A 27,056-nucleotide genomic window follows, 5' to 3' on the forward strand; every position below is an offset into this window, starting at 1 on the left:
ATATTTTTAATAATTATTAGTTTGTGTTATAAATAAAATATGTTTATCTTGTGTTTACTATTCTAATAGTATCTTCATTTTTGTATTTTTCATTATGAAATTATAAGTTCTATTTATTAACTAAAATTTCCTACACGAGAAATTTAATTAATGCGTATATACTTTTTTACGCTATCGCTTGAAATTCTTTTCTTTTTTTCTAATATTCTTCCTTTATAACTATTTGTTTATTATGATTTTGGTTGTGTGTGTATGTACCATCATAATTCTAATTATAAGTCTTATATTATATTTTCCCATAAAGTTATATTTTTTTCTTTTTTTTTCTTGCTTATCTAATTGTATTATTAATTACTTAATATTTATTAAATACATATGAATTTTTAATAAATTACCAGTTTAATTTAATATAATACAATGAACATAATTTTGTATCACTCTTGAAATTTAACTTGACTTTATCCTTTATGACTTTCTCATAATTATGCTGATATTTAAATTTATCAATAATATTTTCGGGTATTATTTATTTACTTAATTTTATCAAATAAATTTAAAGTGTGGATAGAATCACATTATATCTATTCTCCTCTTTATACGTTAGTTTTATCTTATCCATATAGCATATAGCATGACCATATGAACTATTATTCAAAAACTTTCTCCTCTCAAAAAAAACAAATTAGTCTTATCATTTTATTGAAGTTATATGTATTTATATATTTTTTTCTTTTTTTTTAATAACAATTTCCTTAATATATATAGATATTTAATTGTTTTAAATTCAAATTCAAAAAGAGTAACTAATTATTACTAACCTATCTAATTTTGTCCTAAAATTTGACATTTGTTGAAGTTTTGTTGTGAAACTTGAAATCATCATATTGATTTCTTTCTCCTATACCATATAAATAGATATGGTGAGTAAAAAAGGTAAATACAACAAAAGATAAAATGTCTTCCATGAAGCTGCAGCTCCGCTTTTAAAAAAATGTCTTCCATCCACACTTCAAAAAAAAATGTAACGACAAACACTGGCAGCCGAAGCAGCAGTAAACAGCTTAAGATAGAGATTAAGATGCTTCTACTACATTCCATCAAAACGTCCCACCTTGCTCAAAAATGCCAAGACAATATATATGCGAAGGTTTTTCGACATCTTCGTACTTGAAGATGGCAACAGTCGTTTGGCTTTTACCTGTAGTCTCAATAAAGTTTATGTTCTGAAATTGATGAATTCAGGCAACATGAAGCCCAACTATCACCAACCTTTGGTTTCAGTAGAAGGAAATTAAACCACAAGAGAGAAGATGAAGAAAAGAGACAAGTGATGAATGCAAACTCAGAGAACTGGAGCAATGCTAGCCGCAATAAAATTTACTTGTACACATTCCAGCGATTAGAAGTTCTAAAAGCTAAACCTACTAAATAATGTACAATGCCATACAGGTTTATAAACATTGATTGAGCCATTAATACAACATTTACTGTACAAGAGGGCGACTGCAGTTTCTACAAAACTTCTTCAGTTGCATTTAGCAGCTCGCAAACAATAATGGCCATGTTGAGTTCAATATTCTACAGGGCAGCAAAGAAAGAAGCCAGAGCGTAGCACGATACTACTGATCCCACTTTAGAGTTGGCCCAACCTCTCCTGCCAACCAGGAGCATTATTAGAAACTCACACATTGTAAATACCACGAAGCTTATGCATCTAGAAACACAACAAAGCACTCCCCCACCTAACCACCACCACTCAAAAGATAAATACAATATTGATCAAGATATCCAATATTTCAAGAAAATAAAAATTTTACTGCTCACCCATAGACAGGAAGAGAATAAATGAGGGAAAGATATTACAATACAACATAACAATATACCTAGTGTAATCCCACAAGTAGGGTCTGAGGAGGTTAGTATGTACGCAGACCTTACCTCTACCTTGTGAAGGTAGAGAGACTGTTTCAAATAGACCCTCGGCTCAAGGAAAGTATGATCATAGCAGATTTAAAAAGAAAAGCAGTAACCACAGCCAGAAAAATAAGATAACCGAAGCCAAAGAAACAAGTAGTAATAGAAATCTAAGAACAGGAAGTACTAGTACTACAGGTATGGAAAAGCAAAGGGAAAGATATTACGAGACAAAAGATAAATTGGCTAGTTCTCAATACTTAATAAAGAAATTCAATTGGTGGCCATTAAAGAATACAAAAGAAAGAATTTATAATTTACAAGGTACGATCTATCTGGATCTGAAGTATCAATTCCAACAAATATTGAACTTTAAAAAAAATCTTGATTTCGATTTGTTAAATTCCGTATCCACAAGAGACACTGGATGAAGCTATCAACTCAAATAATTGTCACAAAATGAAAACGGAAAAGGTAAACGCAAGGGGGGAAAAAACTTGGTTCAGTATAGCAATATTAATTTGTCATATCAGCAAATCAATTAACAGTTATCACCCCACCCCCACCCCCACCCAAAAAAAAAAAACAACACAGACAGACAGAAAGATGGGTGATCAATTATCAATCTGACAAGTTGCAGAAGAAATAACACCTCTCAAATGTGAAGTGCACAGCAGCAGAACAAGAGAATCAACAGATAAATGCATTTAACAGCACAATAAGCAGATAGCAGTCACACCTGAAGCATCTGCATCAACTTTGGATGTTGTTCTAATAGCTGGCAGAGTTTGTAACGGTCACTCAAGAGAGACTGCAATGATGGATAATTATCAAAATCAACTAGATAACCATCTGATACAAGTACAACTAATACTCTACACTTAAGACACAATTACTAAAATTTAAATGAACCCGTCCAGCAAAACTAATATTTCTAATACTAAATAACTAATATTCTTTTAAGAAAATCCCTTTGGAGTCTAATTATAGCGAGATATTCTAATGGTGATTGTGCATTATATTCATAATATACGAAATATATGAACGTATATCAATCATATTATCATCATCCAAAATCTATTATTTCCTTAATTTTTTTCATTACAAAAATGTAAGTACAAATATGGGCTTTAACAGACATTTTTCTTATGAAATAAAGACATTACAGTTGATCCAGTTAGTTAAATGAACTTTATAATTATTTCTAACTTCCCATAATTTGCAGTCTCCTAATAATATCAATTATAAAGAGTTGAGTTGGTTGCCACAAATGCAATGTGACACGCAAGCCAGTGTACAGTAAGTACCTGAATAGCTTCTGGAGATTTAAAAAACTCTTGTAATGACATCCCAGAATCTTGTTGCTGGGTGACACTATCACCATGCAGCTGTGGAACTTGAGCCTGAGAATGTTCTATTTGTTGCTGTTGTAATGAATGCGAGACATTCTCCTGTTGTTGGGTCTGGTAGTATACATGAGCTGGAGAAACTTGGGCTTGATGCAACACCTGTGGTGGCTGCATTTGCATTTGCATGTGCAGGGGGCTTTGTAGCAAAGGACCACTTTGCTCTGACTGGGGTGAAGCTGGAACAAGTGGCCTAAGATGCTGTTGTGGAGGACGAGGAAGTTGAGGGGGCTGGAGAGGCTGCAGCTGGGTGATAGATGGTATAGAGTGAATGGCAGGAAGATGCTGTGAGATACTAGGGAGCTTTTCAGCGTGATATGGAACCGAGCTACTTCCATACAGACTGACAGGCACTGATCCAGGCCTATTGAATAGCAAGGGTGGTGCTAATGGAGGTGGAGGATAAGATGTCAGGATAGGACCAGATGCTGAAAGGTTACCTGGTCGAACATCACTTGAATGTGCAAGAGAGGTCTGCTGAAGCTCATTAGTTCCAACACTTTGATTATAAAATTGAGACTGGGAAGTTGGATTTTTTAATGAGGATAAATTAGAAAGGCTAATTGCATATGGCGGAGGCGTCGGAGGAAGTGGTGGAAGAGGCCTAACAGATCCTCCAGGTGAAGAAAGGGATGTCCGTCCAAACTTTGAATCTCGCAAAGGACTGGATATCATAGAGGCTGAAGCCCCAGTTGATAAGTACTCAGCTTGAACCTGTTATAGAGAAAAACATCATATTTTAGTCAACTAATAATAATAATAATAGAAGTAGCAGTAGTAGACTAGTAGTAGTAGCAGCAATAACAATAATAATTAATAATAAAAATAAGAAACACAAAATATTGCATCTTTTCCTCACATGGAAGCCTGGTGGTAAATGTGGCTGGACATCTATCATAGAGCTAACAAATGGAGAAGATTGGCTTATACGATCTGCACTTTGAGACAACATGGGTGACATGGTCACAGGAGGCGGAGTTGGTGGTAATGGTGGCTGCAATTTCTGGTCAAAATATCCTTGAGAACCAACGGTTTGTGGAGTAACTCCACTTTTCTGTACAGTGGCTCTAGAGTAGAAGTTAGGTGGCATTCGAGAATCAAAAGCTGCATGTATAGATGATGGAGAAGCCTTTGTAAACGCAGAAGCACCTACACCAGAACTAACTGCTGCTGCAGAAGAAGGGAACCCAGCGGAGGTTTTAAGTGGGAAATTCTTCATGTCCTCGTACTGATCACTGAATTTTCTATCCGAAGAAACACTAGGTTCTCGAGCCAACGGCAGCTCAGGACGAGAAACTGACATCCTTGAAGAAAATTCACTTTGGGTATTTTCATCAGCATTCGAAGCCACCGGTGTACCCAGCTGAGAAAACTGACTAGTTTCATTCACTTCGCTTTCTGTCTCTTCAACAATTGACCGGGGAGAGTTTTGTTCAACAACTACAGATGAAGGTTGATGTAGATTATCATCTGGCTGGGGAAAAGGCAGTTTATCATCAGGTTCTGAATCTTCTGCATCAAATACGATATCTATTCCCTGGAGATCATCATCAGGATCAGGCTTCAAATGACGAGATTTACTTGACTTCTCTGCCTCTGTTTTGTTTTCAGGTAGTGCTGCTTTCTCTTGTGCAGCAGCCGAATCAGAAACCACCATCCCTGGAGGATTTTGGCGTTCCCTTTGCCGAGCCATGAATTCATCCACATGAATAGACGGTGGTCTCCCACTAGTAGATCCTATTCGCGGGACTGCTATTACATTAGGATTATTAGATCCATCCGCACTTCTTTCCCTTGCAACATAGTCATCCACATGCATAGAAGGAGGCCTGCTCGTGTTTGGCTTGCGCTGGCGGAAAGTGTCCCTACGAGTAGGACCTGAAGGGGCAATGGTAGGTATAGATCCCCGTGGGAATGCACCCTGTATGGCATTCTCAGCAGAGGTACCATCTCCCCTGGAGCGCCTACTATTTGGCCCTTCCATTGAGGAGATCTTCCTTTTACCAGTAAGACCTGTCTGCGTCAACCTATCACGCAAATTTTCAGGGCACTCCCACAAAAACTTGACTCCAAATTCATTTAAGTCATAATCCTCGATCCTTTCAGTACCACCATCTACAATGGTGTGTATCTTTGAGGAACATGGAGTACCAGCTGGTGAAGGGAAAATAATACTGCTCGTTATATCATCTGCATCAACTGTGCCGGTAGGTTTGTGCAGCAGAAGCATTAATGATCTTGCTGACTCCTTGATCTGTCCAATAAAAATCCAGTTACATACATTTGGAGGTAACAATTAGAACAAACCATCAAGAGGAAAGGAAAAGTATACCTGGTCCAAAGAAGTCTTGTCCAATCCAGGCAAGAAGGAACTGTCACTTGCCTTCAACAAATTAACAAGCTCCTCTATAGATTCAATGGTCCCCTCAACAAGCCCGTCCATGCCGACATTGCCATTTTCAAATCCAAAGAGGTACTTGATTGCAGCAACCCTCTCCAGGTTCACACTAAAGAATTAACAATATTTAAGAACAAAATGCAAACCAAATTACAGGAAAAGTTGGTCAACAGTGACATCTCATGCAATTAACAGGTCATGTTGCCGATTTTGACTAACAACATTTGTCCGCATAGGATAACAAATCAAGTTAGGGTCAGCTATATGGATCCTCATTGCCCAGTTGCTATATTTAAGCTCATCTCAGTTCTATGTTATATAAAATAAAATTAAGAAAAATCTATAACAAAAAGAAAAAACATTCTTTAGCACTAGGAGTTCTCAATGGCGTATAAATTTCTAACAAGACAAAAGACCCATAGCTAATATTGGACCTAAATTAAATATGCTAACACGACTAAAGCTTAACCCCAACTAATTCCTATCGCCCATATAAAGATCTTTTTCAATTATCACCCATATGGACTTTAAGATATTGCAGGTCCTTCGAGACAACTTCCTTCCATGTGATTTAAGGTTAACAATGATAAACATGCATCTAAAAGGATTTGAACTGTCGCCATGCACCAGATAAACAGGTGGATTCTTCACACTTAACCAAGCACCCGCAGTCCCCAGCATACAAAATGTAAAAATAGTACATGAACAAACGGACCTTTCCCCGTCGATGCAGAAGGACAAGGCGCCCGAGGATAATGTCCCAATGCTCTGAACGGTATAAGCTGGTGGAATATCCTTTGAAGCAGTTGTCCTTAACAGAGTTTCCCAGCAACATAGCAATGGAGGATGCTCCTTCCAGTCAAGATTGAAATCACGGTTTAGATCATTTCCATTTTGTTTCTCAAATTCCTGATCCTCAATGTTAGAGGACTGAACATGCAGACAAAGTGAAAGCAGAGCATCTTTTCCCTTGGCCGATGACCACAATAATCTCAAAGCTAGCAGGCAGGAAAGCAATTCCTTTCCAGCAGGAAGGACCTGATACGTTTATCCAGGAGAAAGAAGTAATGTCAGAAGAATCACGAATGAGCAAAAGAAAGCAAGAAATATACTTGTTAACTAACATTCAAAAAAGAAAGCAAGAAAAGTACTTGTCGAGTCACATCATCTTAAAAAACTAGTTGGGGACAAGGATACTAGTTATATTTTACATGGGCTGAGTTCCAAATACTAACACAGATTGGGGACACCCATAACAAACCAGTTATATTTTACATGGGCTGAGTTCCAAATGACATAACAAGGTTTCCTACAGACCACGAAAGGATGTGGTGCAGTGGATGGGACTGCTCTTCCCTTAACCAGAGGTCTCGAACTCGAGCCCAGGGTATGGAAAAATCCTTGGTAGGGAGCACTTCCCTCCCGAATAGGGCCCTACGCGGCGCAAATCCGGATATAGTCGGGCTCCAATGCGGGTACCGGACACCGGGTGGGAAACCAAAAAAAAAAAGGTTTCCTACAGAATAAGTTGTGATTATTGGAAACCAATCGCAAGGCCAAAATTTTGGTTATGCACAACGGTTGATATCATTTGATAGAAGTGCAGGTGGCACGTGCGACCAGGGGGGGGGGGGGGTTACTTGCCGTAAAAGAGTAAGATATCGTCTACTTGCTAGGACTGTGGAAACAAGTTATATAGAGCGGGAGTAGAGAGACCTGAGCTGACAACGGATTGCGCCTTTAAAAAGCCTATTCTGTTTTCTTTATCTGTTACACATTTCCCATGTATTAACATAACCAAACACCAGAAATGAAGTCTAAATTTCCCTTTTTAATTCAGGACGCGTGTACGTGTCTCCTCACTTCCCTTTTTTATTTGGAAAATACGCAAATATTTCCGACTTGGATAATACAATTGGATACCTATTAAATGGAGGTTTATTTTTTAATTCACTTGGTATAGAAAGAGATGGATACTGTTAAAGAGGTTTACCCATCAAATTTGGGCTGGCTTCAAAATATTCATAATCAACCAAAGAATTTTGGTCAAACCTCAAAATTTTATTTCTTCTCCTCGAACACAGCAAATATCCATGGCACCTGCTGGTTCTTCTACCACCAAAATTTAAGAAACCTTCACCTCTCCCTTCTCTATCCTGGAGTGTGCAGTGATCATGGGTCTCCCACCTCATCCAAAATATTTCCCCCTAATCTCTCTCTCTTGTTTTTTTTTATATATATGTGAGGCATATTTACGATAGAAAAAATGAAGGGAAAGAGATGCTTGTTGGAGATATGGTATTAAATATCTTGGGGGTGCTTACAAACTATACTAACAGTTTCCTATCAGTTTCTATTCGAGAACACTACACCCCTTCCATTATTCTTTGTACTCCGTCTTATAATACCTTTTGCTCTAACTTGGAGCTTACATCTAAAGGCTTAAATCTGAATCTTATTTACCTTCTTTGTTTTCCCCCAATCCTTAACCCCCTCCTTTAGGAATCAGAAATAGAGAAATCTGCAACCATTACCATAAAGCTTTGCAAATTTTAAAAATAAAAACAGAAAATTCAAAAATATAATAGTGTGAGAATGAAAAAAAGAAAGTCCGTCAACCAAAAAGACCCCTGTATCAATATATCAACCTAAATGGAATCATAACAACAGAATCCAGATTTCAACTAGAAAAAAAACAGCAACTATTAGTACTAGTTCAGGGGTCGAAATGCTTTAATTTTCCCAAAGGACCGAGGAAGGAGAAATACTATAATGCACTAATTACAAAGCAAAATAAATTGCAAGAAAACTAAAACTGATGGTCCCCATCCAGCCCAATCAAACAAGAGAAAAGGAAGAAAATGACAGTGTTCCCTCACTATTAGATACAGTGCGACATAACCTACAAATCAAAACCCAAAGAAATTTGAATCGTGCCACAAACTTCAGAAGCTTGACCAAAATCTTGAACTGAACTCCAGAAAGCAAATAACAAATAGTGCATAAACCACGGTTTCATATAGATGCATAGTTGCCCATGAGTACCACATCTAAGCCATAAACAAAACAGACAACAAAAAGGAAATACCTTGCAAAATCTAAGGAGCAATGACAAAAGCAAGCAACGTTCTTCAGCAGTCATATCTTCAAGGATGTGTCTGGGAATTACAACAAGCACACTAGAAACATAAGCATCAACAGAAAGAGCAAAACAAGAAACCAGATTGCTGTACATGCAACCCTCGCTAACCTCTCAACTATTCCTGGGGTTTGCGGAGAAGCCTTGCACTCGCTAATTAGTCGAATAGACTTGAATACAGGGACACACCAACTAAGAAGTGAAAACCCTTTCTGAGCTGACTGTTTCGCATCAAAGCTAGCAGCAGCTGAACACTTTTCAAGAACCTTCATTAGCATCTGAAGGCCACCCTCCTTCAAGAATAATCGCTGATGAACACAAGAAATGTGGTAAGCATATAACATTCAGCTGCTTAGTAACAGATACATATGTAAAACTATTAAAGCAGATTCAATTTATTGTGAATGCAGGCACCTTTCCATGTGGGTGCTCTAGCAGTAGAGACAGAAAGGAGAGCAATTGCTGAACCTGAAAGAAAACGGTTTGTAATCATAAGAAAACAAGTTGAAGTTCACAACCTGGAAAAAATCAGAAACAATATTGTTGCCAAGACGCATGTAAAGAGGGAAAGTAATATGACCTTGTAAGAATCCAAATCAGACAATGGCAATTTTTCAGAAAGACGATCACGAATCCACAATATCATTGGCCGTAGAAGTACTGAATCATTATCAGCGCTTATAGATGCAATACGAATAATGAACACTCGAAGCATGTCTTGGATGACCACCAATGTCTGATAAATTGCACCTTAATATTAGACAAATTGCAGATCAAGGATAAATGAAAATATTCATTCTCCAAAAAAAAATAGGATAAATGGAAATTTTCTCCGAACTGCCCATTGAACCACTAAAGCCAGACGTAATAATAGAACGAAAACTAGGAACTGACAAATAATTACATACACTGGCAGAGCAATGTAGAATAATCTGAGCAATTTTGCTCAAGTGCGGGTTCAACTGGGCAAGCAGCTTATCCCGGAATCCAGCCTGCAAGAACCAATTAATCTCCTTCTCCTTCTTAGGCCCTAATAACGTCCTCACAGCCAAGGTTCTAAGGACACTCAATGTGGGTGTTCCATTTTCCCAGAGCCAGACACCTTCCTCTGCGAATAAGTCGTTCTTGAATGTACATATATGATCCAGAGAAGAGATAATCAGTTTGAAGTCAGCTTCAAATATGACATATCAAGAAAAGAAAAAATGAATATCAAGCTTGCTGCTCAAGAATCCGAGTTATCAAGCGTCACATACCAGTAAGCAAAGCAGACTACAGATTTCCTTGGGACCTAAGGCCAATACTGAAGTTGCATGAAGACTATCTAGGAGGAAATGAAAAAGGCCAGGGGTCCAACCATAAACTGGCCAACATGCTAATGCAGAAACAAGAAGATGGCAAGCAGCTTGAAACCCAAGTGCAAAACTGGGGTAAGGATAGGATACATCTGCTGCACAGGCGGCCAACTTTGGACTGCAATAAAGGAATAAAAATAGTAAAATAAAGTAAGCAGGAGAAACTAGGTGAAAAGAATTGCTGGAACTTAGATGAAAGTGTAAGACGTTTCCTTACCTCACTTCTCTGTGCAACTGTAGAAGAGCATTTACTAGTTTAGTATTCCTATGCTGCTCCTTAGCCTCCTACAAATTGAGTAAGAAAACAACTTGCCTCTGTCAGAAATATGTTGTTCTATGCAGAACTTGGGAAAAGATAAATGATCGTCTAGCTTATAAAAAGGTAACCACCAAACCACAAATGTGCAGAAAAAGGGATGCTGCTCATAGAATTATATCTAACAGTACTATAGACAGCAATTATCCCAAACATCCTGTAACACTTCTGCATTAGAATTGGCAGGAGCTAATCTCTAATTGTCCTAATATAAGCCCTCACTAATAGTTTATGAAGGATGGAGATGTCCTTGTTTGAAGACATAAATACAGCAATGCCCTCAGAAGGTCGACCAAGTTTCGATGAGGAACCGAAGAGAATGCGCAAGCATTTGAAGACCAGCACTGGAGGAAGCAACTTGAAAATATAACAGCAAGTACGTTCTCCCCTAAAATAGTCACTACAAACCTTTAGCTTCTGCAAAAGATTAATCAACAGCACCAGACAGGGAATTAGCAAATCAAGGAGGGTCTGTTCACGATTACGTTCCAGTAGTAAATCCGAAGTCGAATTGCATTCTGTACCCTCATCAACTAGGTAATCTGCTCAAGGAAAAATAGAAACACGAAAATATTGTAACGTATGACAACATATACTTTCTGAACTCAGGAAAAAACAGAAAGTAAAATAGAGAAGGGAATTGATGATAGATGTCGCAATTAAATAAAAGCAAAATATTCATGAGAAAGGATTTCCTAAGTTTGATCTTCCTACATGGCTCTCCAAGAACAAAATCCATAGAGCATTAGGGTCAAACTGACAGACATCTGTCAGAAACAGAAGCTCCAAAGCATGCCCATTTACTACCATCAAATAAGAAAGCATATAATTTGCATATTAATATGATTTGAACAACAGAACTGACAAATAAGCTGGATGAGTTTTCCTCCTTTGTTTTTCTGGGACTCTTGCTCACAGTGGAAGAGAATTAGGTGAACTGCTATCTCATATTTTCTACAGAAGCACTGTGTTAAGACCATGTGAAGCTTGGTCCTGTTCACGTGTCACTGTATAATGAGGAGCGACTCCAAAAATAGATTTAAGATTTTTACCTTTTCAAAACAAAACAAAAAAGATTTAAGATCCATATTTTCTACTGTCCCTTCAAGACATCAGATAAAATTGGAATGATAAAGAGAAGATTAATATGACCTTTTCTTATGAACTAAGTAGATTCATTGAATGGCGTCAAGGAGATGGAAAACACGATAAATATGACACTTGGAGCAAGGATGATAGACACAAACCGAAAAATGGTCCACACTGTTTTGACAATCAAGAAAGATCTAAGTTCTCTAGTGGACACCATCCCCTCTCAACAAAGCATGGACCATATCCAGGAAAGACTGGTGCATCCACACGCTCCACTATCTTTTTCTTTTGGCATAAGGGAGTACCAATCCTCTCCCCAGTTCCATGGTAAGGTCAACTACCAAGCATTTGAGGGAGGAAGGTAAAGGTAGGAGAAGAGGGCATCTTCACCAATAGACACTTCCAACATTATTTTCCCTTTTGGATACTTGATGGGTCATCGGCCAGTCTTCAATTATTTGGCCATCATACTCCTGACCACTTCAAGAAAGGAAAAACAACCGAAAAAGAAATGAAGAGAAGGATTACCAAAAACTAAAACCACTGCAAACCTTCTCTTCCCCCCTGTCAATATTTCTCTCCCATAGTTTCCATCTCACAACCACTCAAACCGATATCCCACCTACGAAAATAAAGATTGATTTACATTCCTTCTTTGTTTTTTGGATATAGTAAATCCTATCTCCCTCCCCAACTCCACAAGGCAATGATGGCTTTTCTCACTTTCCCATTGGTGACTCAAACCAAAATCTCAAGGTTGGACGTAGAGGGTTGTCCTTTCGGGTAGACTCTCTCCAATGTTATTAAAAGCGCTCGCTTCTCGCTTTAAGCGCTGAAGCGACGCGAGGCGCTGGGCTATCGCTTTTCTGCTACAAAAGCGACTCACATTTAAAAAGCGCACGCCTTAACCGCTTAAGCGAGAAGCGCCTCGATGGAAAAAGCGCAAAAAAGCGTGCTTAAGCGACGTGAAGGCATCTGCTAGGGTTTTTTTAAAAATTTCATACGCTCTTCTGCTGCTCCAACTCCAGCGACGACTGCTGCTCCAACGACTGCTTCTTCTCCAATCTCTGTAAGTTTCTTCTTCTCTCTTCTTCTTCTGTTCGACTCCTTTTTTCTCTTTTTCTTTCTATTTTTTTCACTTTCTATTGCTCTGTTCTACACATCTAATTTATGTCTGTTCTTCTGCCCTATTTTTCTCTTCTTTCAATTTTTTTCACTTTTTAAGCGCTGATTTTGTGCCCTAAAACTATGCTCTGTTTTCTGGTTTATTGCTCTGTTTTTGTGCCCTAAAACTATGCTCTGTTTTCTGTTTTTCTGCTAGTGCTCACTGTTCTGGGTCGTCAAATATTAACTGTTATGTTTTTTTTTTTTTTTTTGGTTGTTGATTGTAGTAAATTCAATCTTATTATTAGCCATATATGGGCTTAACCGTAAGCCTAGCTTGCAAGCCTTAAACGATTTCCCGAATTTAATTACTCATGCTTGAAAACAATGTGATAGTAGTGTGACACTATATCCATTATGATAGGAGATATATCCAATTATCCAAAGCCAAAGCTGATAACAAGTTCGGCGTGAAGAAGAAAGCTATTGCGACTAGCCCCATGGCTTAATTCAAGGGGCAAAGGTTGAGGCACTTATGACTTAGGTCAAAGGTTCAAGCCCTACGCCATGCCAACTAAGCCTGTTATTTAAGTGGAGAAGGTTAGAGGGGCAAGCCCGTTATCCCGAGTTTCAAAGGCTTCGGTTGGTCCTAATGGTTGGACCCAAACGGATTCCTCGGTCGTCCAAGAAAAAGCAAATTACCGCAACTAGAAAAGCCAAGAAGATTGCCAATAATCCTAACAATCCTATGAGGCCTGCCAGCAATTTCTTCGTCTTCATGGAGGAGTTCAGGAAGCAGTAAAAGGAGAAGCATCCAGAACTACACATCTATTTCGTCTGCTGGCAGATGCTGCAAACAGATTTGCTGTGAAAGCTCCTTAGTCCTTAGATAGCAAAGACAGAAAAAGGGAAAGACCAAATGCGGCAAGAGCATCCAGGCTTAAAACAAATGACAGGCTGGTGAAGCCGCTGAAGAAGAGGATTTGACAAGTTGTTGTCTGATGTTAACAACGAGGAACTACAAAGAGGAAAGTCGAGAGGAAGAGGGGATAATGACTAAAGAGTTCTAGTTGGTGAGGAGATTGATGGTAAATTTTATATAGGATCTTAGGAATTCTCTCTTTTTCAAGTAACCTTTCCAAATAATTGTTTTATTTATTGAAGGTGGTGTTCAGGCTAGCTTTTAGGCACCTTGACTATTTAGAGGCGTACGTAGTGTTATAGTACCGAGTTCATCTGAACTCAGTACTTTCAATGCGGAGTATACATTTAGTATAAAATAACAACAACAACAAACCCAGTAGTTTCCCACAAGTGGGTCTGGGGAGGGGTAAGATGTACGCAGCCTTACCCCTACCCTGGAAGAGCAGAGAGGCTGTTTCCGATAGACTCTCGGCTAGAGAACGGCTGAAAACGGAAAAGGTAATTGCAATAAGTAGGAATAACAAGATAAAATAAGATCGAATCCAAGAATGCAGTTAAACTCTAGGTAGTAATAGCAATCTATGAATACAAGGATATCATACTAACACTAATGCTAACCAACTGAGTAAGACACAGAGAAACGCTCGTGGGTCTGAACCCATAACTTTAAAAAAATAATAGGTACAATACAAAGAACCTTAAATGTTGAACCCATAGAGTTTAAATCCTAGATCCGCCTCTGCGACAATTCCACCAGGTACCTGCTATCTCTCACCAGCACAGGTATCGGGTAACTCTGTCAACCAAGGCTTAGGGAGATGGAAGTCACCTAGTGGTTTTTGCCTCCACTAAGGATTGAGCCTAGCAGAGGCTCAAATCACCTCAGCAAATACTTGTCCTTTTATTTCTATTTTTTGTTGGTTTCCAATGGTGCAGTTGAGAGAAGGAAAAGAAGAAAAGATAATCAGAAGAGCTCTCTTAAAAGTTCAAATGGTTCATGTACTTTTATTTCTCTTACAGCTACTTTCTTGACATTAAAATATAGCATTAAATCCAAAAAGATATACACATCGTTTTGAGCTCTACTAAGATTGGTCATGGAACCCCACTCTTTAAGGCAATGTATGCGCACACAAGCTAACTTTAGGTATGCAGTTAGTTCTCAAGCGATTCCTTCGGATCTTAGGTGCGACCTTAGGGAGCTTGTTTTGGGAGCTACTCTCTTATAGTTATGTGTCATGTTTCCGAGTTCTAGTTCAAGGCAGGGCTGGATGGGACTCGCGAGGGTTGGGGGAGCCTTCCCCGGGGAAAACCTAATAAGACTCAATTCTAATACTTGAGTTCAAGAGTCCATATCAAGACTGATCATGAAGTTGCACTATATGAGACTATAGAAGTCCTTGTGCCGCACCCAAGGGTGTAGCCTAGCGGAAAATGAAGCTAGATTGGACCATAGAAGATCAGACTTCCAATCCTAGTAGAGGCAAAAAAGGTTCAGTGATCTCTTTCAATCTAAGTCTTGATAGACTGATTTATCTGATCCCTACACTGATGGGACATAGCAGGTACCCAATGAATTAATTGAGTTGCACACTGATTGACCTGGACACCACTATTATCCAAAAGAAGTTCGTATATCAAATGTTTTAACCAAATTAATACGAAAAAACTCCGAGCAACACAAAGAAAGCACAAAATACTTAATTTGATTAAACAATGTAAAACTTCTGCTTTCATAAGAGAAGTTGATACTTCATTCCAAAGCATAACCAATTCATTAAACAGATTATGTGCATCATAAACCTAGGCTCTACTGATTGGGGTTTTTACTAGTGTTCCATATCACAAAATATGGTCAAACATTTATTTTATTCTCTTTTTCTTTTGTATTTTCGAATAATTTCAGTGTATGATAGAATGTGATGTCCAGAGTACATAATGAAAACTTTTACATCCGATATGGGGTCAGAAGTTAGGAAAGCAATATGTAGCTGCCGAAGTATAGCTGAATCTTATAATTCAAGCAAACATAATGGTTGGAAAAACTGACCATATATGTTTGAGGACCTCTCAAGCATGAGCCTGCAGTTGATTAAAACTGCATGGATAACCATGACTGCACCTTCATCATAAAGAGCAGCAGTGACAGCCTTCACCAACAAACAACAATATTACGGATGAGTTTTTCCTAATGACATGTAATATGATCAGAATGACACCGCTATAAAGTCATACCGAATTATCGGAAATAAACGCCAAAATTCGAAATGCTGTCGTCAGCTGAACAACAGATGAGTCACGAAGAACAACACCAGGAAAATCCTTCTCGGTGATGCGTTTCCCAAGCATATTCTCTATGATATTACCATCAGCACAGGAAGAATCCCCAATGACATTATCAACGTCCATGCCATCAGATGCCAAAAGACTTGTTGAGGCCATGTGAGCATCCCCACCAGAAGCTAAGATAGCTGTATATCGTAAAAGACCAATTGCTCCACTCCTGTGGTACACCACACTAGCATCAATCCAGTCCAAAAGTCTTGCAGGAGCATCTTTTTTGCTGGATCCTGGGGAGGAGGAATGTAAGACTCTATGAAGTTCTTTAGCATGTCCAATCCAAGCCCCCAGAGAAGACGCAGTTGAGTCCGAAACAATGACCTCAAAAATCTCAGCAGTAGAGTGAAAGATAGCAAGGTTCAAGGGTGAAGCTCCTAAAAAATCAAGAAGTTAATAGACATGAGGTGAACACTTTGAAAATTCAATGTAATCAGCATAAAGCAGCATCAATTCCAGTTTTTCCCTTTTTTTTAAAAGTAAAGTAGCATCAGTTCCATTTTTTCTTGAGGTGAAAATTGCTGCTAAATGGAGTTCAAAAGTACCACTATTTGGGGCAACTGGATCCGATTCCCTGACTGAGTGAAGTATCGCAATTAAAGCTGAAAGAGCCTACACAAGACAAGAGAAATTCCAGGTCATGGAAATATAATACCAGAGATGGGCAAATGCATATCACTCGACGCAAGGAAAAACTTGTTTTTAGAGTTTCAAAATGAAGCACTAAATGATAAGCTATAGATATTAAGGTTAATGATAATAACTGCGTTAGCCAGTAAAACTCACGCATGAAGCTTTTGAAACATTTCCACTTTTTATTAGATTGATGCAGAACAAGAGCCTATTACCTCTGGGAAATGAACCAGAGCCAACAAAGCCTGGCGCCCACAATCAGATCTGAAGAACATCTCAAAAGCATTAGTCAAAAGGCTGAGAGATTGTAAACCTTCAGCATAAAATAATAAAAAGTTCCTACCTGGCAAGACCACAAAGCTGCCATACTACCCACAACAAATCTTCAGAGTTTGGACTTGATGTCGTTAAGCGGTCAATGGCATTAATCTGCGACATGTACAAGAGGAAATACAGTTGATTACTGGAGAGAAAATATAAACACAGAGAATTTTGAGGAATGAGGAGAAGATTTGTTTCATTGCTTTCTTTCTTGTCTCTATAATGCAGAAGGGTTTAGAGGAACAGAGAAACAAGGAACATGTTGATTTCAACAATAACCAGAACTCACTGCCTTCAAATGCATCTCAATGATCAGTGCAACTTCACGTGGGTGACAAAAGAAACCCTTGGAGATTAGGACAGATGCATGTCGAAGGGAAATGGAGTCTTCCTTCTTCCAGTTATCAACACCCTTCAAGGCATGAATTATTGTAGTGGCAACTTCAAGGTCGCGACCAAGGAAAATCAACCCTGAAAACAGAATAAATATAACAAAAGATTTTGAGGTTTTTGAGGAAACACTGCCACGGAACTGATTTAGAAAAACCGAACCTATCAACTAAAATAAATCAAACCTGAGCGAGTAGAAAGAAGAGAAAGAACAATGGCCTGAAAGTATGATACAATATCCACAAACAAGTCCACCGTACAGGCTGTGTCAGACCATAAAGCAGAAGATGATAACAGAGCAACAGACAAAGGGAGGAAACCCCTTTCCTGCTCACAAGAAGAAGAAGGGAAAAAAGAGCAAAGATTTGACAAAGTTAGTTATCAATACAAAAATTTTATTAACAAGAAGGGCAATGAACAAGATTTTCAGGAAAACCAAAGATAGGTAAGAGCAAAGGGAAACAAAACCCAACAGAGTGATCCTAGCGGTAACCTCAGAGGGATAGCGTTCACGATAACTCTAAGAATGACTTCAATATGGAACTCGGTTAGGAGATTAAAAACCTCTAATTTTTTATAGGTCTGAATTTCATTTGTTTGGTTTTTGTCTTCTTTTTTATTTTTTATTTTTTTGGAAAAAAGGAACTAGATTTGTACATATTATATTTCTGGACTTCAATCTTAACCCCATAATAGGCACAAAGGTTGATCATTTTAAATCCTAACCCCATAATTTTCTCGCTTTGTAAATATTTGTGATGATCAATGATTAATCAGGCTGCAAAAGCATGCTTAAATATACTTGAAAGACCAGTAAATGTAGTCACAACAACATCAAAATAACCACCAGATGGACAAAAAAAGAGAGTTCAGCCTTAACTAATTATATGGTATTAATATAACTGATCACAAACAATAATTTAAATGGGGTCCTACACCCTTCCTTTTTGAGCCTAATCCCTATTCAAATGAGTCATGGTCTAGAATTTCTTTCTAGATCCATAATGGTTTCGTCAACAATTGAAACAGTTTAACTACCCAGACCAAAGAATGAGTGTAAATCGACTAATCATGCTCTGTGCAAGTTGTGTGAACTCTGATCTTTATACATGTAAAATTCATTTTTTGAGAAAAAGCATAGTAGCACTTTAAGTGCAGAAATGTTTGCCTAATGCCTACTGATATTGGTTATTAAAAAATGACATTTCAATTCCTTACCCCATCCAAAAAAATAGCAAATGACATTGCCCTAAGAATGACGAATTATGAACCTTCTAAAGAAAATGAGGTAATTGAATCAATTCCAGGGTTGTCAAAAAATGAATTGATACCATGATGGTCAGATAAAGAGAAGTTTCATTATTCCCAATAACGTAAGTGAACTGAAAATGCTTATATTACCAACCAGTTTGAAGTTTGAACAAACTTGTATGAGAACTATCACCCAAAACTCTATTTTGTGATAAGTGAGAACAAAAAATTAAACTAACATAATCATTCACATTGCTAACAAAACTTTTTTTAGGATGAAGGATTAAGACAAATAGGCAAAATAGTAATAGGTCACAGCAACCATGGATTAATGCCTATGTCTATTTATAACCGCAATCATTCAGGACCAGGGAAGGCAAAAGATATAATGCAGCCAAAAATTGTTCTATTTTCTGAAAGAGTTCATAAGGGAACCATCCTTTGCTGTCCTGGAGTACATCTGTTTTAACAAATTTCTTAACTAGGCAATTGGCCAGATGAGGACCTAAGATCAGAGCATGCAGCAAAATCAAGCAATGGATCTAAGAAAGTCAACTCTGAGGCTCAACTTTTTTCTGTTTTTGTCTAGGCATTCAAGTTGTTTAGAAGTAAAAATCTTCCTTTACGGTCCCAAATTCTTCGCTGAGTTACTAAAAAAGTTCAACCAAAATACGGGGAGACAGAGGCATAGGTAACACATCTTGACCACTAAGAGTTGGTTAAAATATACCTTCAGAAGGGAAAGCAAATGCTGATCCATGTCATTATTAGAAAAGCAACAACTTGACTGAGTTATCAAGTGACTGGTTGAATTATATGATAATTGTCCAGCATCACCAAGAACCAAAGATTTACTTGCACAAGCCACCAGAGAAGGATCTTCAATTGGGCCAGAGGAATTTATTAATTTCTGCACCAATACTTGTCACAAAAATGGATGATAAACCAACTATAATACCACAATAAACAGGTAACGACAGGAAACCCAAGATGTACAAAATGTAACGAAAATTTTAACTGACCAAGAAGTTCTTGAGTTGAAGTTTAGCATTGGCAAGTATATCCATGGTGGCACTTGTAGCCTGACCAGAGCCAGAAAGACCTCCCAGGACAGACAATATGGAGCACTATTAAGAAGTGAAAGAAAAAGAGAGTTTGTATGAATATGTTTATCGAGTTTATAACAAGACATAAAGGAGGACATTAACAAAATGATGTACCTCATATCTGGAAGAAACTTCATAAAACCGCAAACGATGAAGTATATAAGCAGCAAGAGAGGCTACATCATGCCGCGGATTGTGCAATAATAACTTCAACAATTGATTGTATCGCTCACTAGTACCAGAAGGTATATTTTCATCCTCACGAGGCCACCATCCAAGGAAACCTTCGCAGCCAACTGAATGACGAGTTGCCTGTTCAATAACTCCAAGGTGCAGCAATTTGAGAGCACTAGAGTTCTGCAAGCTACTAACAAAACAATAACCAAGCTGCTCCATGCCACCACAGTTAACAAAATGATAGCAGCTTTCTCTTGCGGAAGACACTAAAAGAGCCAGAGTCAAACAGAGAACCATGTTCTCTCTCTGAAAGAAGAAATCAAAATCAGAATCATATTACAAAATTTACACATGAAAACTAGACACATTTAGAAAAAGAAGAGACAGAAAACATCTAGCTATATTATAATGAGGATATGATGTCATAAGTACACACACAAGCTAGATATCCAATCACCTTTGAAAGCTCACGATGAACAGCATCTCCAGTACTACTGCCAAATTTGAAGTAGTGGCTTAAGGTGTCCAGCAGTTGCATTGGAGCAGCAGTCTCATTCTCAGATTCCAACAACATAGCCTCTGCTACAAATTCAGCAGACTGGTCCCCAGATTGAAAAATAAAGCTATCATGCATCTCCAGGAGCTCCTTTTTGGCTTCAGCAATTGCAAGTTCTTGATTATAAACCAACTTATCCAGCCCAAGTTGCTCTTGCATTGTAATCATAGAAGGAAAGCAAGGAGTTGCATAGATTGAGGCCACTGATAACAAGGACGTAAGAACCTTATTTTTCACAAGTCCAAATTTTGGTGATTCCAACATTTTAAGAATAAGTTGTAAAAACTGCCTGAGCTCGAGAGGAATATCCTGAGGAATATTTTTTAAAGATAATGATTTCAAAGAAGACAATGTTTGCTCAGTGGACAGACTATTTGGACGCAATGCAGGTGGGAGGTCTTCAAGGTCTCCTTCAACAACACTAATAGTATTGGCCAAAGAGCCATCTAAATCAACATCTATGTTGAATTGGCCAAGATCTTCGGTGGTGTTTCCATACACAACCAGGCTAAGGCTTCGATAGCTGCCTCGTACAACCAAATGATTGGTTACAATTGCCTGCACAAGTCATATTCACTTTAACAAATAGCGAAATACAGAAGATTCTCATTTTTCTTTCCAGCTTAAACCTTTTAAAAGAGGTAAGAAGAGGAGGGCAAAATGTGTGGCAATAAAGACATATATAGGAATTCAAGGAGGAAAGAAAAGAGAGAAGTAACAATGGAAAATAAGTTCAGATTAGATCTGTCCAATTGAAGTCTAGAATGCACCATATACAGGAAATAGTAGTTGCATATGATAGCATTAACACTCATAGGGAACCATGAGTATGTTGCAAATAGAAAGAGGCCCTCAAAATGTATATCTTTTTCCCATCAGGAGCAGCATGGGAACCACCTCACAGGTAATAACAACAAGAAAAGGGAAAGAAACGATATAAAATGCTGTTCTCGAAACAGAACAGTTTTGCTTTCTTGCACAGGTATTTTGGTTTTTCAAATCCAAACATGTTTTGTTTTGTTTTAGAAAACAAAACAGAACAATCAGAACACACATTCTCTCAGAATAATCCCAAATCCAATCACTGGTGAAAGACAAAACAAAACAGAAGAACATAACAAAAACAAACTGTTTTCTAGTCCAAACACACCCAGAATTTCTGTAAGCCAGAAGAGAAGACAGTTATCACATTTCCCTACTGCTAGTGAACATTTAAGCCTGCCTCTTAATTATCAACAACAACAACAACAACATACCCAGTATAGTCCCACAAGTGGGGGTCTAGGAGGGTAGTGTGTACGCTGACCTTAAGCTTAATTACATTTTGTTGATCGCTTTTTGGTGCAAACTGGCTTTTGCACCAGATGTAGATATTATTTTAGACGCAATTGCTGATTTGCACAACCTGTAATTATGCCTGTTGCACTGGCTTAGTGCAAATATTTATATAATATATTATTTACCCATAAAAAAAATGGCGTCTTATGTCTTATTTTGTCCCTCGGTAGTATGCCTTGGTGATGCCTAGAACTGCAATCTGCTTAAGCAGCTGCCTTGTTTGAAGAAACAGACAATTTTGGAGGATATTATACACATGTTTGTCTGGGCTTATTTGGCTGGAAAGAATTAGAAGGATGTTTCAGGGGAAGAATATGTCTTTGAACAAGCTCAGATCCAACTCTGTTCAATATTTATACTGGTCGACAGGGTGAAGCAAGGATAAATATCTATTTCCCACCATGAAATATGAAGCTTTTGGATGCATTAAGATCCAACGACTTTTAGCTCATTTCTTCTACAGTTATCATTTTATATATCCTGTCTTATATGGTTAGCACCCTTAGTGCTTCATCAATGAAATCTAAATATCAGAAAAATGTCTGTAACGATCCAATTCAAGCTGATCAAACTTATAATATCATGAAATATACATGTTTTGGAACTTCTGAAAAGATTGGCTCTTGTTACTTTAAAATATAAAAAAAATTGTAGAAAACACATCTATAAAGTGAGAGATACCAAAACACAAGAGACGTTCACAAAACTTAACAGATACTGAGCCACAAGAAGATAACTGGCTTTGTTTGTTATTTTTGTGCATAAAGAAAAGCTTCAAAAGAGCTCGTTTAGGAGATATTTTAGCAAAAGTGATCCTGATGGCTCATTCACCAAGTCATTGAGGAAAAAATGTTGCTTTTACAGCGATGAGATCACTAACTCCAAAATTGAATTTTGAAGTTGAAAAAGCAAGCCATATTCTGTTTTTTGGGGGCGACAAATTAGTATTCATTTGTCTTTCAGTTGGTACTGATCCGGACCAGTCTTACCTAGCCAACTTGGGAAAACTATTAGACCTTCATAAAAGAACACTACCACCTATTGACATTTCCAATTTAGATAAGTACTCAGGAGAGACTGCAAAAGCAGCTTTATGATCAATGAGTAATGACATACCACATGTTATTCTCCACTTCTTTCTGCAGGGTCTCAACTACTGTTGATCAATTGCCAGGGGTTTTCCAGTGAAAGAGATCTAACCTTACAGCCCAAATCCCGTGGAGGAGGAGGAGGAGGAGGAGGAAAAAGGAAGTGTGTGCACTCGGAACATTATCAGAGAGCTCATGGGTTAATATAATTCTTTCTCAATTCTATAGACGTAAAAGATTTTGGATATATGCAATAAAAGGTAAAACGTTCCATTTGGGAACTAATCAACAACACATCCCATTCAGGAAAACAGCTAGTATTACAAGACAGCCTACAACAGAAACCACGACAATCAAATTATAACAGTGGAATACAGATTAAATTCCTCCAAATTCGCTGTGGCTAGAATTGAAACAGCCAGTTATAAAGGGAAGCTTCAGTTGTAAAAGTAAAAAAAATACAAGAAAATGTACAGCAGGATATTATTAATGGCCACAAAATACGAATGTCCTAATGGATTTATTCAAACACAAAAGAGAATTTCCAAATGGAGTTGTCATACAAACAATAATTACTCCTGAAGAAAAGAAACGAAATAGAAAACTACTTTCTCCTATACACGCACAATGGCACAAGGGTTGCAAGCAATGTGGATTAGTTCTTCGAACAATATCCTGAAAACTAACCCCATTTTCCAAGACCACCATATGAATAAGACAAGAATTATGCAAATTTTACTTGATACCTCAACTTCAAGCACATTTGACGAAGAGTGAGAATACAGGAAAGGTTGACATAGACGCCTAAACCTTGTCTCTCCCTCGCATTGGACAAAAACCTCCAAAGCAAATGAGGGTGGGGAAGTGGCCCTGAGCAAACCAAAAGGTAGTATCAAAACATACATCAAGAAGTATTCTCATATTTACGGAGAACTAGATAAACTTTTATAGAAGGGTCTAAAGGGGTATTTATAAGCCATAACAATCATGACAACACATACGAAACTCATTCAGTCATTATTTCACTTAGCTCCAGAAAAGCAAGATGATAACAAATTCAGAAGAAGATTATAAGCTTCTTCAACCAATAATGTGGTAAATTTGTCCCAACAGCATAAAAGCAGATTTATAGAGAGGATGTGGTATCTTTCTGGTTTGCTTTGTCTTCCACCCTAAACACAAAGCGTCTGCTAAAGAAATAACAGCAAGATCCTATATAATCTGGTTGAGAAGTGTGATCATATCTTCCACTTAGAATATTACACATTTGTTTTAGTTATGAAAAGCACTAAACAAGAATTACCCACAATTTCTCAACGGGACTGAAGGTTACTTTCTCTGCGATAAGGATAGAGCACTATGCCTACTTCAAGAGATCTAGTTCACTGACCTCCGAAGTAATTGTGAGGCTTTTGTTATTAGTTGTATTGTTGCACAGAAACATTGTTCTTTTTTCTGCACACATCCTTACTAACAACGGTTTCTTTTATATGAAAGAGAAGATCATAAGCTTATCAGTCTTCGACACATAGGTCTTCTTTTTGTTATTATATATAGGTGATTGTTCCTATAACAAAAACGCAGATCAACGATATTTGACATTGGCTTCTCAGATCCATAGGAAAAAAATGTTTTACGCTCGAACCAGCCAATCATGTAAAGGTCTTTCCTTAAGTTCCATATTAAAAACTTCTTTTTTTGAAAAATTACCCTAATAAAAACTAAGAATTGAGATGAAAACATTTTCCTGGCACTCACACATGCATCAAAGAGAGTAAAACATGTTCAAATGGACTCAGCAGAAAGATTTTTTGCTAGTTTTAGTTTTCTATAACACATAGTAAAAAGCTTCCACTTCACTTTTTCGTCGAGATGAACTCAAGTAAAGCTTTTTTTCATAACCGTTGTGTTCGGGCCAGCTTGCGCGCCCCTCGACTAATTCCACGGATACCTGCTACCTCCCACCAACAACAGGTACCAGATAACTCTATCCACCAAGGCTTGGATGGATGGAAAGAAATCACCTAGTGTTTTTGGCCTCCGCTGGGATTCCAATCTGAGACCTCATGGTTCTCACTCACTTCATTGACCATTAGGCCACACCCTTGGGTGCAAAACTCAAGTAAAGTTAGTCTCACAGTCATAGCCAAGAACGATACATGACAAAGTCCTTCACTCTCCAAATTGCTAGAACACGGCACAAAAAATTTCAGAACCAGTAAAAGACTTGATAGGGTAAACGGTATTTCCACTCAATATCCATCAAAAATATAATTACAACCTCCTCTATCTTGCATGGTAGATTCAACCAATTTCTTTAGAATGAAAAGTATCACATCCCTTACATTAAAGTGAAGACCATGCACTGAGATTGAAGGCCATGATCTATTAAGTTCTCATCCAATAGGCTCTTCTTAAATCCATAGCCACAGTCAGACATGCAGAGTGACATGCAAGTCAGGCTGCTTATCAAATTCTTTTTAATCAGTAAGGCTGGTGATCAGTTAGAAGTTCCAATACCACTGGAAAAGATACCGGGGGAAGTGACTTCCACCAACAATAGCCCAAACATATAGATTTAAAAACTAACCATAAATATCCACTTTAAGACTCGTAATAAGAGAAGACCTGAACTCGATATTACTACTAACTATCATCTATTTTCTCTGTACCATTGTGATTAATAAGCAGCAGAATTTGTACGCCCAATTGTTCTTCCCTCCCAAAGTTCCCACCTTCTTCTATTTCTCTAACTCTCTGTCACAATTGGAAGTTTACCAGAGATGTTCGCTGGGGATTACCATCACTGTACATGTACTTGTAAGCACACTTGGCCAAGACTCACAAGTGTCAAAACTGAACAAGAGAAATTCCCGCCATGGACTGAAAACTCATATGTCAATTTTGAGATTCTCCAGTCTTTGGAAACTACTCTCAAGTCTCAACTGCTGTTAACACTTCACAGAGCCCAGTCTGAGATTTTCACTTTCCTTTTGTAAGTCCTTGAACCTGTAACTACACCATTTCCGCCCTATTCGGCTTCAAAGTTGAGAAGAACCAAGGCATAAAACTTCAGCCTTCTGTTTATTTTATTAACCCAGGCAAATATTTATATCTTAACAACTCTTTGACAAATATGCTCCTCAGATTTTCTAAACAATGTCACATCTCAGACAAATCCTTTTTGTCTTGCTTTTCTACGTCTCACTGTCAACAATGATAACCTGCTTGGCTGATGGTCCCAAAAATACCTCATTCCGTTGTAAGCATAATATATGGTGTATCAAAAACTTTAATGCGTTGTTTGAACATGTAAACCAACATTAATGCAATAAAATCGCAATAGCAACTATGACCTAGAAATTTTTGAATACACACTAGGACTACAACTTAAATATAGCTTTGTGCAATGTTACTTCAAACTGCGGTAAATAATAAGCAAATACAAAAAGCAAATCGTACCCCACAAGCTTCAGTGAAGAGCAAGCAGAAGCCGCATTCTGTTCAAGAAACTCGCAAGCAGTGACTACGACCGGCTCTGCGAATAGCACCTGGCAAACACACGGATAATAGAGCAATGACATCAAAAAAATAAAATAAACAATAAAAAGCATCCACAGCAAGAAGGTAGACGATTGGAATAATAAAAAACAACAATTCTCGATATAACATGCCGTTAGTAACTGGCAAAGAGGATAGTAGTTACCTCGTCAACATACTCATCGAGTTGTGGGTGGACGAAAGTTTGGGCAAAGAGTACACAGGGTTCCGGTCGACCCATTCCTTGTATCCGCGTACTCCCGCCAGGAGAAGTTAACCCGAATGTTTAAATCTGAATCGTGTTTTGTTTGCTAGGGTTTTAAGACATTGAGGAGGAGGAAGAAGAAGATGCAAGGAGAAGGCGTCTGATTAAACCCAGAATGAGAAGACTCTATTATCCCGCTACTAATAACTGTTCTATGATGTATTAAGGGCAATTTCGTCGTTGAATCTCTTTTGGGGTCTTTAATTGGCTATGGCATACATATATGTCATTACCTCTGTTTGACGGTGCTACAAAGTTTTCCCATTTTTGACCCAAAAAAAAAGAAAAGAAAAAGTTTTCCCATTATTTTTCACCCTCTTTTCCTTTTTATATTTTGTAGGAGAAGTAGTGAAAGTAACATTTTAGTTACGGGCGAATGATGTGGTGCAGTGATTGGGACTGCTTC

At 37.9% G+C, this 27,056-nt stretch overlaps 1 protein-coding gene across 1 annotated transcript; it reads right to left on the bottom strand.

Annotated features, from left to right (window-relative positions):
- Positions 1,332-26,837, bottom strand: LOC109223578. The gene is made up of 28 exons (XM_019387951.1): positions 26,552-26,837; positions 26,308-26,396; positions 23,592-23,715; positions 20,321-20,977; positions 19,801-20,169; positions 19,603-19,707; positions 19,311-19,490; positions 17,515-17,656; positions 17,229-17,410; positions 16,962-17,047; positions 16,834-16,882; positions 16,531-16,597; positions 15,884-16,362; positions 15,699-15,798; positions 10,937-11,070; positions 10,430-10,497; positions 10,114-10,330; positions 9,766-9,981; positions 9,438-9,593; positions 9,272-9,325; positions 8,969-9,165; positions 8,807-8,876; positions 6,434-6,756; positions 5,653-5,827; positions 4,180-5,574; positions 3,222-4,034; positions 2,654-2,725; positions 1,332-1,654 (listed from the first exon to the last, which is right to left on the bottom strand). Exons 1-28 carry the CDS (start codon positions 26,624-26,626, stop codon positions 1,634-1,636), a joined length of 6,615 nt encoding a protein of 2,204 aa, XP_019243496.1. The 5' UTR covers positions 26,627-26,837; the 3' UTR covers positions 1,332-1,633.

Source organism: Nicotiana attenuata, chromosome 3 (assembly GCF_001879085.1).
Source record: "Nicotiana attenuata strain UT chromosome 3, NIATTr2, whole genome shotgun sequence".
Taxonomy (NCBI): Eukaryota; Viridiplantae; Streptophyta; class Magnoliopsida; order Solanales; family Solanaceae; genus Nicotiana; species Nicotiana attenuata.